The sequence below is a fragment of the Parambassis ranga genome, chromosome 19, assembly GCF_900634625.1.
Source record: "Parambassis ranga chromosome 19, fParRan2.1, whole genome shotgun sequence".
Taxonomy (NCBI): Eukaryota; Metazoa; Chordata; class Actinopteri; family Ambassidae; genus Parambassis; species Parambassis ranga.
Window position 1 is genome coordinate 18,274,223 of NC_041039.1, and position 14,861 is coordinate 18,289,083.

Here is a 14,861-nt window from a genome sequence, read left to right on the forward strand (position 1 = left end):
GTGTGGTGAACGGGTCCGAAAGCTGCAGGTAAATGATTCATTCACTCTTATTTCTGTACAGTATGTGGGACCACCCAACAGGCCGCTCACCCTACAGCTCTCCCTGCTTCTGCTTGTGTCCAGTGTCCTCTGCCTGATTGAACATGTTTCTGTTATTACATTTCTCCTCTTGCTGAGGTGTATTTATGTCCATCTTCTGCAACAGATGTCTGAAAAAAGTCAGATTTAAATTTTAATTCAACATTTCGTGTTAAACGTTTCATATCATTTCTAAGCATAATACTAATCTGGTAAGTAACGGGTTAATGGATAATTTTTGTCTAGTGTCCTTGATGAACATGAGCCTTTATGTCTTCAGTCATCATTAAGTTATAATACAGCATGTACAAAATGTCAGGATCCCATCATGTGGTACAGGTGGTGTGAGGTCGCCCTCTGCAGGTCTGCCGGGGAATAGGTCACTTCACAGTGATGTTCATGGGAGAATCCCTGTAGAAATCTTCATCATATCACATTCATTCCTCCCAGAAGGGTAAACCGATAATTGCTAAAGATTTAATTAATTCACGCAACATGACCTAGAATAAAAAAGTGTGAAAAAAATCCAATTATTGAAGTTAATTTCCTGCTAAAATCCTGCCAATAATGATTTACTGCCTCGCTCATGATTGTATGATGCTCTCTGGGACATTTCTTATCGCTGAGTTCAGGCCTTTGATGTCCTATAATGCAAACAATAAGTTGCATTATACCATTAAGGATCAGCTGACTGAGTTTCATAAGGTTGATTAATAATTTCTCGTGTGTGTGAGGATAAATATGTGTAAAAAAAAAAAAAAAATAAATCACTCAACAACTCCACAAAAGGGACACAATAGGCTACAAATGTCGTTTTTATTATTACTTTAAATAATGTCTAAATAAAGGGACTAAAGACATGCTCGTGTGACTTCTTCCATTATCAAAAATATGGTGTGGGGTGATGTCGGCAGCAGAAATCTATCCAGGCGAGGGGGGGGGGGGGGGTGTGTGCATCACAAGGTGAGACCGTTGTGGAGTCTGAAGACGTTGAAATGAGTCCCACCATCACTATGGACGGTGTCGGTTAAAAAAAAAAAAAAAAAAACGGGAGGAGGGATGGGAGGCAGTGATTTCTTTTTACTAAGCGTCACATTCAAAAGAAAAAAAAATCATTATTTTTTTCTTATATTAAAAAAAAAAGAAACCTGAAAAACCTGGATACATTTCTACTTCTCCCCGTGTTTTTACTACAGAAATTAAAAAGCAAAGACATAAAGGAACACACAAAGGGGGCAAAAACAGCTAGTTTAGAATCAACTCCCTTTGGTAAAAACGGTAATAAATGGTCTTGCATTTGTCTTTTTCATATACATACTAACTTTAGCCATTTATCACTAAAGTCCACAGTAAGCTTGGAAAGTTTTTACTAGCACAACAACACAGATCTGTCATAAAAAGTCTGAGAGTATATACAGTGTATTTACAACATGAGCGGCGTGTGGACAGTCCTCCCACAACGAGACGACGAGTGTGAGTGTGTGTGTGTGTGTGTGTGTGTGTACGAGCTGGTGTATTGGCAGAGGGCGTTTTAAAAAGGTTGACGTCCAGGGCGGCAAGGATTGTGTGTGTTAATAGAACTATATATAATATATATACACAACACATACACTGGAATACATGTCAGTATCTGACATTCACAAGCTATACAATTTTACAGTCTGAGACCAAACTGTGTTGTGAGGCTAATTGCTTTATCTTTTTTTTGTTTTTCTTTTTTTACATTAAATGCAACAGTGCTTTTCTATGTTAACCCGACAATACAGTTTAGGGCTCAGGCACAGTTTTCTAATAATGCTGCCATGTGTTTTTGAAAAAAGGAAATGTAACCCCCTTCTCTTCCGTCTAGTGGTGATGCATGATTGTGTGATTTGGCCGTAACGCAGGAATGTCTGAACCAGATCTCTCAGACTTTTTTTTTTTTTTTTTAAACGGAGCTCCCTTCAAACCTTTTAATCTGGGAAACAAAACTTCTGAAACACTGTCCTCTTCCTAAATAAGTGCACTTGTCCGTCGTATAGTTTTCCATGGATACTATAGAATAACACTTTCACAAAGAAACTCCCTGCATGATTGACGGAGCTCTGATGGCTTCAGACAAGACGGTCAGTCGAAAGCTAAACCGAAGCTCGGTTGTGATAAAGTACAAAAAGCACCACTCTAGTCTCACTATTTTACGACCTGTTACGAGGAAGTTTGTGTGACGTGGCTCCGAGTGCTGGTAAGAGCTCAGGTCTGCGACTGGAACACGACCATTCCTAAGTTTTGGCACCGAAGGCCCTGTGAAAAAAGTGGGCCCAGCTAAAAACGCTGGTAAAAATCAGTAAATCCTGCCGCCCCAGGTGCAACATACACGGTAGCTAGCTTAATTGTGCTCCCATGTTGGCCTTAAAAACACATTAGTAAGCCCTCTTCTTACCTTCTACCCCTGACCTCTCTGACTTCAGAACCCTCCCCCCCTTAGAAGTCAGTCTGTCTCCCGTTTCTCCCTGTGGCTGCCGTCGGCTACGGCGCCTTGTTGGGTGTGCTGTATTTGACACGGTACTTGTTGATGTTCATGAAGTGAAGGACCTCCGGGTGACGGGTGGTGGTGCACGGCAACAGGCCGTCGCGTCCTTCTCCCATCAGCCACTTGTTGGTCTCGGCGCTCATGTCGCGGGTGACGTGCTCCTTCACCCATGCTTCCACCCAGGCATGGAAGCGCTTGTGCAGCCGTGTGCTCACCCTCTCGTGTGACTGAGGAGAGAAAAAAACAAGATGCAAGATCATTAAACGAGTACAGTACTTAGTCAGGAGACAATGAAATTAATATTAATTAAGCATTTTGGCATTAATGTGTAAAGATTTGTCCCCCTGCGCTCCAATGAATTTGTTTAATTGAAGCATTTAGAATACATCTTTAGATTATTTTTTTGACTGAAACGCACTCAAGGACCATCAAAAACCTTCAGGTCTGGTGCTTCTTTCTGTTTTTGGTGTAGAAGTATGCTGGAAAATGGAGAAGCAACAACTAGCGTAGCTGTATTCAGAGTTAACACGAGCCTGACGGCACCTTTATAGCTCACTAACTGAAAGTGGTCTGCTGCATAAGCCCCCTCTGTGCGTTAATCCAGATTTCTACTTAAAGGTTAAATGCAGCTTAATGAAAGTTTTTACTGTGATTAAAAAAGGCTGCCTTGTCAGCACCTACAGAGATGAATTAAATTATTAAAATAATATCTGAAGCAGACTTTACGGTCTGCACCTAATAAACGTTGTGCACATTTTTAAATCACGTCAAATCTTGTTTTTTAGCGTTTCTGGACTTTTCATATAAAACGCTTCTTTGTGAATATGTCTGCAGAACAGCGGAGGAATCCCTTTGGTGCATCAGCTCAGTAAATGACAGGAGTGGCGGCTGAATACCTGGTGAGCTCTCAGCAGGGCAGTACGTCGGTACATGTAATCCTCAGACTTAAAGACGTAGACCATCTTGTAAGAGTTGAGTTTAAACATGCACTCCATCTTCTCCTTTTCTAGGGACTTCTTGCCCCCTTCGCAGGCCTCTTTGTCCAGCTGCTCCCGGCCCTTCTGGTACTTCCTGATCCGCCTCAAATTCCTGGTTAAGAGTGAAAAGGGGAAAAAAATGTGATCAGTGAGCAGCTAAGGACATCCCGCAGAAACGCGTCAGTACGAATCGATTGAGACAAATGTGGGGATATATAGGAAATAGGGGAGACTGAACATGACGACTGACCTGGGAAGAAACACAGGCTTCTGGGCGAGGTGCTCTCTCAGCTCGGGAGTGGTGGAATCTGGGTTTAAATAGCGGCCGACGTAATCAGACCAGCGCTGCAAACACAGAACATCAACGAGTTGAACAATCTGACTGGGCACAGAAACACTACTGCGCACCAGTATTACCAAAACGTTGGCAACAGGTCCTCACTAGTATTTTCAGTCCAGCTGGAAAAGTGGACCTATTTACTAGACAAAATTTAAAAACAACACTTATTTCCTATATACGCCAGTACACCAATAAATAGTAAACAGGAAAATAACTGGGCTTTTAGTAATAATATTATCAATATGAAAAAATAATTTCGTTTCCTGTTTGGTATTTTCTACCGGGGTGTTTTTTAGAGTGCATTATGGATATTGTATTGTATGGATATTGTTGTATTGTATGTATTTTGTGGGATCTTGATGAGTGTTGTTTCTCACCTCGGCCTCCATTGGCTCATCTGAGTTCTCCTCCTCTGTGTCAAGTAGCTCCACCGTGAGCTGCACCTGTCCTCTGTTCCTCATAAACATCACCTGAGACGGTGACAGAAAAGGAAGATGTCAGTGAAATTAATTCAGCAAGTAAGGAAAAAATCACTGATCTTTCATTCATTGTAACCGCAGACTTTGTACGTCAAGGACATCCGCCTGTGGATATGAGATGCAAGTGGTAACTTAACAACTGTCACTTTCCCCCCAAAATAAATATAAAAATAAAGCGGCGTCTCATCACCATAGTCTAACCATAGTTTAACCTGATTCTCAAAATTTTATTAAAAAAAAAACAAAACAAGAATTTCTGCACTACCACAACAACAAAGAAGCCCTGAATGACTGTACTGTATCTGTACCTTGAAGCAGTTCTCATCTGACATAAGCTGCTCGGCTTTCCGCTGATAGATCCCCTCCACTGGGCTCCTTGAGGACTGCGTGGACATGCTTCCTCCGCTGGCCCCGTTAGCACTTTCTGCCAGGTAAAGGTCTGTGACCTGGACGCAGATCTCATCGCTTACAATGTGCTGAAGCTAGAGGAGATTGGAGAAGCGATCGACAGGTTAAAAGATGACACTACAACAACAGCACCTCCCACAAATCTGCAAAGGAGGGAACCGATCCTTGCCTGCCGGACGATACTTTGGATGAGCTTGTCCATTGTGAAGGCGATGTAAGCGTGGATGGTGAACATTTCCCTCAACGAGTCCTCATATTGAGAAGCTTCCATGTTTCCATCCAGCAGGTTCCTAACCATCTCTAAAAAGGCTGAGTAGTAATCTTCTACCTCGATGTCCACTGCAGGAAAGGAGGAAAGATATTTTAAAGTCACACAGTGGGACTAAGTGGATCATCACATGAGAGATCTGTATCTTATTTGCCACGTGCCGGTAAATACGTAATCACAAGGAATGTGAATAACGAGTGCAGGACTTTACTACAATGAGCGTTTGTTGTTACTCACTGGGCTCCTTCAGTCTCAGCTGGATGGCTGGACTGTCATTCTTTTCCTTTTTGAGCCCGAGCACTTCCCTCTCCCAGTCTCGTTCTCGGACCTCCTCTTCAATCTGCCGCTCCGCCTGACCGTACAGCCGCAGCAGGCGTGAGCACAGCGTCTGGTGGAGCCGGAGAAAGATGTACCAGTTGTTGTTGACATAGAAAAGATTGTAGGCATCGTCGCAGCCGCGAAGCTTCTGTGCCGCTGTGTTGCCGAACAGCAGCTTGGACTTGGAGGGGCTCCCGCTGCCAGGGACACCGTTGTGCTTTTTGGAAGCTCCTTCCTCCAGATCCATCTCCTCTTCTTCTTCCTCCTCCTCCACATCGGAAAGCTCGCCCCGCTGGGAGAACAGCATGTCAGGGATGAAATGGTAGATTATCTGTTTGATCTTGTATTTGTCTTCCTTCTGAATGCTGGTCTGCCGCTTGACATGGTGGATGATGAGTGCCGCCGCGTCCTCCAGGATCTGGCTGTCCTCGTGAGACAGCGTCAGGTGTGGGCCTGTGGGCGGGGTGGCGTTCTCCTCTGATGCCTGCTCCTGGCGCTACAGAGCAACAGTCAGAAGGCTTTGAGCTTACAGTGTATCAAAAAACATATTCTAACAAATCACCACATTACAAGGAAAAAAAAAAATCACCTCATCATAGATGCTTTCGATTTCATTTAGCAAGGACTTGGATCTAAGCACTTTGGTGTCGTTCTGCTTGAAGTTGATGCCTTGATGATCAAGAGACTTGAGGTAATACTTCTCATTCTGTTCCCTCCAGATCTTGTTGAAGCCTCGTTGAGCTTCCCGCCACTCTTCCTCCTTTGTCTTTAACCTGGTATAAAAAAAAACAAATCCAGTAAGCTGCACGCACAAACGTGTACACGGCATAAACGCTGGAGAGTAAAATACTCAAGCCTCACCTTTTTAACACAATGGGAACAGAAACAGCAGGGTTTTTCTTCAGGCCATCAATGATGTCGGGTGCTTTGTCTCCGTATATCCTCTGGATGGCTTTGCGGTGGATGACCTCAGAGGAGCCGCCCAGCGTATTGTCTAAGCGGAACTTGGCCTGCTCCTCTGCGGACATGCGCGACAACTTCCGCTGGACTGTCTCCAGCACTCTGATGGTAGCCAGGTTGGTCTCCAGCACAACATCCAACTGTGTTGAGGAAAACAAAGCGGCTCTTTAAAACTGCTCTGACAATTTCTTTATAGTATTTCTCAAATAAGGGTATTTACTGGTCCTTCTTACCTCAAAGCGTTCATCCTCACACCTGTAGATGTGCTCCTCATACTGGGTCTTCTTGGAGCTAACAAATGTGGAGTCTTCAGACCAGGAGGGGAAGGATACCCAGGTGTCGTTTAAGACCTGGATACAGCAGGTAAAATGTTGACAGCTTTAGTATACGTTGATCTAAAATGACTTTGCACATATTTGCCTCCAGCTTATGAGGTCACTTTATTTCTGCCAGTTTTCAGGTGCAGTTTTATGGCTGGATGTCTGTTCCTCTCACCTCTTTACAGAGTGGAGTTCTGCCAGTACACTTGGGTTGCTGGTAGCTTTTGGGCAGGGCTCTGTAACTGGAGCCTAGTCTTTTACAGGAAGCATAATCAATCTCCATGGCGATGCCCTCTGTGGCTCGTTCCTTGGGGTATGTTTCAATGTGGGGCATTTCGCGATACCCCAGGAAGTTTTTGAACCAGTTGAACAGCTCTGGAAATTTTCTGTTTAAAAGAATTAAGTTTTAAAAAAAAATGCATAAAAGTGAAAAGTATTATTTCGAGGGAACCAAGTACTGAGATACTCACCCTAAAAAGGGCAGCACCAGCTGCACCAGTTCAGCCCTGGAGATCACCTCCTGGTTAAAGATGACTAGACAGCGCAGGAAGTTGTCATAGGCCTCTGCACTTCGCAAGGCTTTACGCACCTATAATAATAATAATTGGAAGCGGTGTTTGTGTCAGAGTAAACACAAAGTGCAAACTTCTTTTAGCATAATTCAACTTTCCGGTCTCTTTTACACAGGGATTTAAATCCTTCCATTCTTATTCAATCTAAAGACGGCACTAGAACTCACCTTCTCAAAGAACAGAGATTCTGTACCGACTCCGTGCTTGCTGGCTTCTGCCACTGAATCTTTCAAATTCAGTAACTTAGGCTTCTTCTGTAGCATTACCAGAACAGCAAAGACAAACCACAGGTATAACGATTACTATCAATCACAGCATGATGTACGAAGGTAAAAACAGGGTTTGGCTGTTGGCTGTGTGCACGCACCTTGACAGGGGGAGCGCTCCCAGGAGCAGGATGGCGACGGATCTGGCAGCCGTTCTGATTGGGCCTCTGCTTGTTGTTGAGCTGCAGCTTTTTGGCTGTACCACCGTGGTCGTTCCGTACAGACTCTGCCTTCTCAGCTGTGGTTTTATTCAATAGCTACAAAGAATACACAACATGAGAAAGCATGAACGCACAAATCTGGTATTCTATGCATGAACGCGCAACAGCTACATGTATAGAAGTCGACAGTGCAGCAGGTCATTTAATGCTTTGCTCACCACCGAACTGTTGGCATCAGGGAGAAATTGCCCAAACTCTGAGAGCAGGTCCTCTTGGTTCTTGAAGAGTCTGGCCACCTGAGCGTACACTTCCTGTTCCGTCAGAGCCGGCGTGTAGTTCCCTCCGGCCTCCTTAGCGTTGCGCTGCTCCTTCTGTAGTTGAGAAACACACGATTTAAAATATTATTTCTTAGGTCACAAGCTTAGTTTAATAGTATCACAGTGTATGTTATAGTTTTCATTTGAGCCACGGGCCTGGTAAGTGTGGAGGATCTCCAGGAAGGCTTTGTAGATATCGGGTTGGCCCTGGAAGCGGTTCTTGATCTTGTTGACGTAGTTGATGGCATGGTTAAATTCCACAGGCTGGTTGTTCTGCATGGGCGGGCCTGTTGGAGTCCCGCTGAGTGGCGGATGGACCTGCATGGGTGGTGAGCGGGGAGAAGTGTATGCAGGGATGGACGGATTGCTCTGGCTGCTTGGTGTCAGCGCCTGAGGCTGGAGAGGCTGAAGCAGAGAAGATTTTTGCAGTAATTAAACACAGATCCTTCATTTTTCTGTGTCCCTGGTATTCATTAAACTGCACCCACACTGTTTTTCTCACCTTGCTCATCTTGGCAGGTGTGGGCTGTGTTAGAAGGGGTGGGGCGGTGGTGGTTGCAGCAGTCGGGAGCTGGGCCGGATGTTGGCTAGCTGCTCCAGTTATGGGGATGTTCTGGACTGAGATGCCATGTGGGGTGATGTGGTGGATCTGACCGGGTGTTGTCACGTTCACAAGGTCATTCGTCTGAACCTCAATCTTGTAGCCCGGCGGCAGGAACGTGTTAAAGCCCATGATGAGATCAGGATGACCTTTGAAGAGCTGTGACACTCTGCTGATGACCCCAGGAGTGTCGATACTAAAAACACACACACACACAAAAACAGAAACAATGAATTCAAAAAAGGGTGACAGAAAATCAGGGGATGAACAAATCCTAAGAGTTTCAAAAGGACGTATAACTTTCTATAATACCAAACAGTAGCCTCACCTTTGGGACTTGAACTCTTTCATTATATCTAAAAAGTCATTGTAGACCTGAGGCTGATTGCCGAACTGCAGTTTCACTTGATCCAAGTAAGACAAGGCATCTTCCACCTTTGGGAGACCGTGAGAAGAGGAAAAGTAATATACGTTTAACAATCTGTGTTTCTTGCACATTCATTTTTTGTGGCAGCAGTTCCCTGGCAGACAACTTTAAAAGTTTCCCAGAATCACAGGAAAACTTTAAATAATAAAAAAAGTGTGCTCACACCACTAACACAGCTTTAAAAAATCATCTAAGTGCACAAAAATCTAATAATTTTCTCTTGCTTTTATGCTACTGAGCATCCTTGACATTAAAAAAGCCAAACCTTAAGCCTCTGGAACTGCTGCTGGCCCTGTGCAGAGGCTTGAGACGCAGCCGTATGAGTGTGCCCTGACATCACAGAGGGACCGTGGGACTGAACTGCTGGGCTGTGATGGTGGGATCCCCCGTGGACAGCTGGGCTTGGGGTGTGCCCATGCCCGCCACTGTTCTGGGCCACGGTGGGAACCTGGGAAAGCATAGACTGATTTAACAGCTGGCACAGCGACAATGTCATAGCAGGAAAACAATGAGTGCACAGTAATAAATCTTAATAAAAACTGACACACTGATAGGTAGGAGAAAAACAGAGCGACCTATCTGACAGACAACTCAGACTAACGAGGGAGAATATGACAGCCTGTCTAAGAGTTTAACTCTGAAACAGCAGAGGCATAAAACCAATCTTCTCTGTACCTGGTAACCCTGGGGGACGGAGTACTGCACGCCTGCGGTGGGCTGCATGTTGTCAGACAGAGCCTCATACACAGCTGGAGCCGGAGCAGGGGCCAGGACACGATGCTGGAAAGCCTCCGCGTTGCCAGCTAGGCGCCGCTGCTGGGACGCAAAAACCGTTTCCTGATCCTCCAGACGCCGCTTCATTATGAACTCATACTCGTGAGAGCTGCGAGACCTGGGAAAACCAAGAGCATGGACTCAGAATCAGGATCTATTAAACCAGTCTCTTCATTTTACTCAATAGTAGTTTGAGAAGAAACATATGCCAGTAATTTTTTTTTTTACTTATACAGTGAATTTATGGATACACACAGTGCCAGCAACCCACTTTTGTTTGGCAGAGATGATTTCATATCCTCTGACCACACAACCATCCACAGCTTTTAGCAGCACAGAGGTCAACTACAAGGGTTTGTATTGATTTATTGACATGTGACAGTTCATGTCCGCTTGCTATTTTGGTTATAGCTAAAGGAATTTAATCAGTTAATAGTTGAAATCAGTGTGTGTCACAGTGTGCACTAAAGCTTGACCTTTCAACATCACTCACAACGGTATAGAAAAAGGAACGGCCTCAAACCTGCTCAGCTGAGAGCGGTTACATCAATCAGCCACAACAACGCCCATCATCCTCTGAACACAGGTGTTTAACCGACAGGATAACTTCTTATAATAGTTTGTAGTTTGGACTGATGACCAACTATAAATGATATGCACATTTCTTTTTGAAAAAAATAAATTATGTGATGATAATGAAATGAAAATCGCACCTTTGTGTAAGCAAATTGTGGAATGCTTTGTTAAGTGTTAGTAGGTTATGTGCAGGGCATGTTATAATGAAATGCAAGGTTTTTTGTGTCATTTTGCACCCTGATGATTGACTGATGATTTTCCACATTTTCTTTTTTTTGTTTTTAAATACAATCTTAGCTTTGCATACAAATGCTCCAGAGCGTGTGTCCTTGTAACACTTTATGTTTTGTTAATAAATACTGCTTGTTATGCACAATTAATAAATGAATAAAGCAACAGTCTCTCTGTAATTTCTTCCTCAAGCTGAGCACGACACGTCTTGTATGTGTCCAAATGTCAGCATGCACTGAACGTTACATCTGCAGCTTCGCACAGTCTGCAGCCAATGAAACACAGACAGCCTACGTCACCGATGCAACAAACAGGTGCTGTGGGAACGTGGGGAGCCCGTCTGCCATTCACAACTTCCTCAAGACAGCAACAACTCGCCACTATTCCACAATGACTGACGTCTCATAAAAAAAAAAAACTAAACGGATACGAATAAACTGAACCCGAATGTCGAGCAAAAGTGACACAATGACGAAACTGAAGCGCAGCGCTAACGCTTCCGACCGTGGAGCTCCACGGACAGCAGCTAATTCTGCACGGCTAAAGAAAGCGAGGCTGGAGGAATTTAAAGATATAACCTCTCTACTCGTGCAGTAAGCTTGTGGCGGTCTGTAGGAGAAATGCAGCCATGTCTGCTAAATGCTATTCGCGGCGCTTCACCGTCCCGTTTCGTGGCCTAGCATCACAAGCACCGACCTCGAGTTACAGCACAACGCGTCCCCCCCACACGCCCGCCATTTAGAGCGTGGCGCAGGAGTTCAGCAAATTACACCTCATTTCAACCAGGTAAGCAGGAAAAGTGGCCGGCCTGCTGGCCGCCATGCCGACTATCAACCCTTAAAGCGCTGCATACTGATTATTTTAATAACTTCGTCGATAACTTGATTTGTCGACAGGGGCTGTGAGCTGCCAGTTAGCTGCTAGCTAATGTAAACAACATGGGCAGTCCGACACGGAGCCACCGTCCGGCGCTAAGAGGGAAGCACATGCAGCTAACCGCTAGCGATCTGTTTCGCTGTTGCACAGAGAGAGAGAGAATCTTACAGGAAACCAGCACCGGTTTGTCACACTGATCGTACTGTTTCAATGTGCAGATGAATGATATGTAAAGACACACTGATCTCCTGTGCGCTTTGCTGAAAACGTCTGCTAACGCTAGGTAGCTAGCTAGCTGTGTTAGCTTGCTGAATGAATTTATATGAACTCACCCCTCTCCCAAATAGCAAGCAGAAGTTCGTAGATGATGATGTGATAATCCGTTATTTTGTGGGTCAACCGCTACGCCTCTGTCTGGAGAAGATACCGAAGCCACCTCTGTGTGAAAAGCAACTTATCATTGGCGTGTGACTTAAAATAAACAATTCAAGCAGTGGGCTGCAAAGTGAAAATCTCCCCGAGAGAGGAAAACAATCTCCCTTCGGTTAGCTGTGGCGGGAGGCAGGGCCTGTGAGCTAAGCCCCGCCCCCCGACATGCAACTATTGGTTAGTTTTGTTGACAGGATCTGCAGAAAGGGCGGGGCAGCCAATCAGGATGTGAGCTTTGAACTGTCAATCACTGTTTATGTACAGTTACCAAGCACGCCCATTTTGATTTGAAGCGCGACTGCACCGAGTGGTCCGGGTGCATCACAAGTGGAAACTGGCAGCACAATAACTACAGATTTAAAAATAATAATAATAAAAAAGAAAACCTACATGTTTCTATTTAAAACGTGGAAGTCATGGAAGACACTTCACAGGGGTTTTCTAATGGGAAAATAAGCTTTATATAGTAGATTAAACAAGGAAATTGCTGTTTTGTTTTATTGTATTTACTCCAGAATGCACCAGATTGATTTAAACCTTTTTCCATTTCCATTCCATATACATGTATGTAGGTGTTTTGTGGATGTCCCCTTCTAACAAGTGCTTCACTCACATCATCATATTATGCATATTATGCACCTAGATAACAGCTTGTAGCTGAAATAAGCATGCATATATTAGTAAACACATCCACCCATGCCAGCAGAGGGGTCAGGTGACTTTTTATCTTTTTAACAAATTCCCTTTATTTATAAATGTCTATAGTTTTTGTTTAATTTTACAGACCAGTGTGCACAAATAAAAGGGTGGACATTTACATGTGCATCTTGCATACAAGTGTCATGTTTACATTGCTGTCAACCAGAGCTAAAGTTGACCAGCAGCTTTTTGAATGTTTGACCTGTGAGTGAATGCACCCTGTACCCTTCCCAATTGTAAATGGAAGTTGTCAGTGTCATACAGTGCACAAAGTGGGACTAATATACAGGAGTAATAAAGATGCATTTCAGCACAGGACTCCTTGCAACCACCAAGCCACTGATCCTAAAGCAGGTATAAAAACACCTTCTGAGCAAAACACGATTGGATATTGTCTACAAGTGTCCTGCTATTCCCCGTTGCTATTTATTTGTCATCACTTGTCCATCCATCCATCCATCCATCAATCCTCTGTCTTCATGTAATTAGCTACTTCCTGGAGTTTAGTAACACGTGACTTTGTAAGGAGGGAGGGCCCCCTTTGCACTTACGCCCCTCCCACGGATGTACTAAGAACGCCCTGCAGCCAATCACTGCGCAGAAGCGTCATTACAAATCCCCAAAAGGTGGAACTTCCAAAATAAACCATCGCCCACGACAGGCGGAGCTGCAACACCAGCCCGGGATTCCTCCTTCCTTCCAGCCCTGGCAGAGGATTCAGCAGCGACCGTAGGCTGCAGCGCGAACATGAACACACACACACACACACACACACAGGGCTCCACTACCCCAACTGGTTTCCCCCATTTCATTGCATGCGTGTGCGGAACTGTAGGAATGCGCTAAAGAACCAATCGCTCTATAAAAGAGTCTTGGAAGTTTTGTGCAAAAGCATGCAACACAACACAACACAACGCAGTGTGGGTCTGTGGAGGTCTTAGTCCAGCGCCGAGCCACACACACACACACACACACACAGGCGTGGAGGATCAACTAGAGCCCCCTGCAACCGTGCGTCGGTCGGTCGACGCTGGCTGTGGACTCCAAACAAAAGGGTTCACGGCACCAAAACGCATCATCCGGTCAACTGACGCTTTACACGAGCACCGGTGCACAGGGAAAAGTACAGGCCCTGTGGGCGCTGCATCTGTTCACAGGCGCCAGGAGCCCGTGCAGTTGCCCTTACTAAACAATGCCAAAGTCAAACGAAACGGGAACTACGGCGTCGCTGTATGGAAATACATCTGCACGGCGGAGCCACGCCATTCTCCGCCTCCCCCCTTCTAAAAAAACGCAGCCGATCAGCCCCATTTTAACGCAGACAGGACGACGCGCTCTCAACAAATCGTATTCTTTGTTTACTTCAATAGTCGGGAGTAAAATGTCTAACCTGTCTCACCACAACAACTCCCTCCCTCCTCCCCCTTTAACCGATCCGCTCGCAAACAAGCAGCGTTACACGCTCACACAACGCTGCAGACAAAATGTTTCCACTTCCAGACAGCGGGATGCCTCCGACAATCGGCGCACAGCCCGGGGGACAGTGTTTACTAGCCGACATAATGACGTCCTGCAACATTTCTGCACCCACCAACCTTATGTTTCTGGGCTATTTTACGAGCATTAAAAAAAGCGCCCTTCAATTCATTTACGCACACAAAAAAAGACGCGACTGACAACAAACCGATTTCAGATGCTTCACAATCATCGTTCACTCTTTACGGCAGCAACACTCTTAATATTATTTAGTTTAAGCAGCTGTTACATACCCAGGAAAAAGACTCCTTACTCCGGATTCGTGTTTGTAACAAAATAGTTGGAGACGCCCCCCTGCGCTGGCATTGGCGCACACCACAGTACACGTCACATTATTTTGAATATCACCCGCTAAAACCGAGGCAGCGCCACCGAGAGAGCCCCGTCTGCATCAGATAAAAGCAGTCCTCCTCACTGCCATCCCATCATCTCCACAGCTGGAGCAAACAGCTGGAGGCAGCGCTGCAGCACCATCAGGCCTGAGGGCTGTCACTCATACGCGTCATTGACCTTTGACCCTCCACATTCCAGAGGGGAACTGTGGGGATAAACAGAAATATTAATAACACAGTCACACACACATATAAGACTGTGCAGGTAAAAGTAGCATCAGTGATTATAATACATTACCTCAGCTCAGGCTTTTATTAAGGAAATACCTAATAAATCAAACATCAGCTCTAAATTATACTTAAAATTACCACCGCAGACTCATAAAAATCACAGCTGGACCTGCTCA

General features: G+C 44.9%; 1 protein-coding gene across 4 annotated transcripts; it reads right to left on the reverse strand.

Moving 5' to 3' along the window:
- Positions 1-1,244: 1,244 nt before the first annotated feature.
- sin3aa (SIN3 transcription regulator family member Aa) lies at positions 1,245-14,381 on the reverse strand. Of its 4 annotated transcripts, XM_028430689.1 has the most exons (22): positions 14,356-14,370; positions 11,791-11,896; positions 9,677-9,893; positions 9,267-9,449; positions 8,903-9,009; positions 8,476-8,770; positions 8,130-8,378; positions 7,875-8,027; positions 7,597-7,752; positions 7,397-7,483; positions 7,128-7,246; positions 6,833-7,043; positions 6,571-6,687; positions 6,239-6,477; positions 5,967-6,150; positions 5,297-5,873; positions 4,961-5,130; positions 4,692-4,865; positions 4,282-4,374; positions 3,815-3,909; positions 3,484-3,676; positions 1,245-2,814 (listed from the first exon to the last, which is right to left on the reverse strand). In XM_028430689.1, the coding sequence occupies exons 3-22, from the start codon at positions 9,860-9,862 to the stop codon at positions 2,584-2,586; spliced, it is 3,819 nt and encodes a 1,272-aa protein (XP_028286490.1). In that variant the 5' UTR covers positions 9,863-9,893; positions 11,791-11,896; positions 14,356-14,370; the 3' UTR covers positions 1,245-2,583. The 4 variants fall into 4 exon arrangements, with proteins under 4 accessions (XP_028286490.1, XP_028286491.1, XP_028286492.1 ...); XM_028430690.1 differs by lacking the exon at positions 11,791-11,896 and having other exon boundaries at positions 14,356-14,381; XM_028430691.1 differs by lacking the exon at positions 14,356-14,370 and having other exon boundaries at positions 7,397-7,480; positions 11,791-12,195.
- Between the last annotated feature and the right edge of the window lie 480 nt (positions 14,382-14,861).

Bases quoted from the DNA above. Each gene is read 5' to 3' on its own strand.
- sin3aa (XM_028430690.1), bottom strand. From the start codon at position 9,862: ATGAAGCGGCGTCTGGAGGATCAGGAAACGGTTTTTGCGTCCCAGCAG. The intron at 8,771-8,902 runs GTGAGGCTACTG...GTGTGTTTTTAG, and splicing joins AAAGAGTTCAAGTCCCAAAG to TATCGACACTCCTGGGGTCA. The intron at 4,375-4,691 runs GTACAGATACAG...TCACCGTCTCAG, and splicing joins CAGATGAGAACTGCTTCAAG to GTGATGTTTATGAGGAACAG.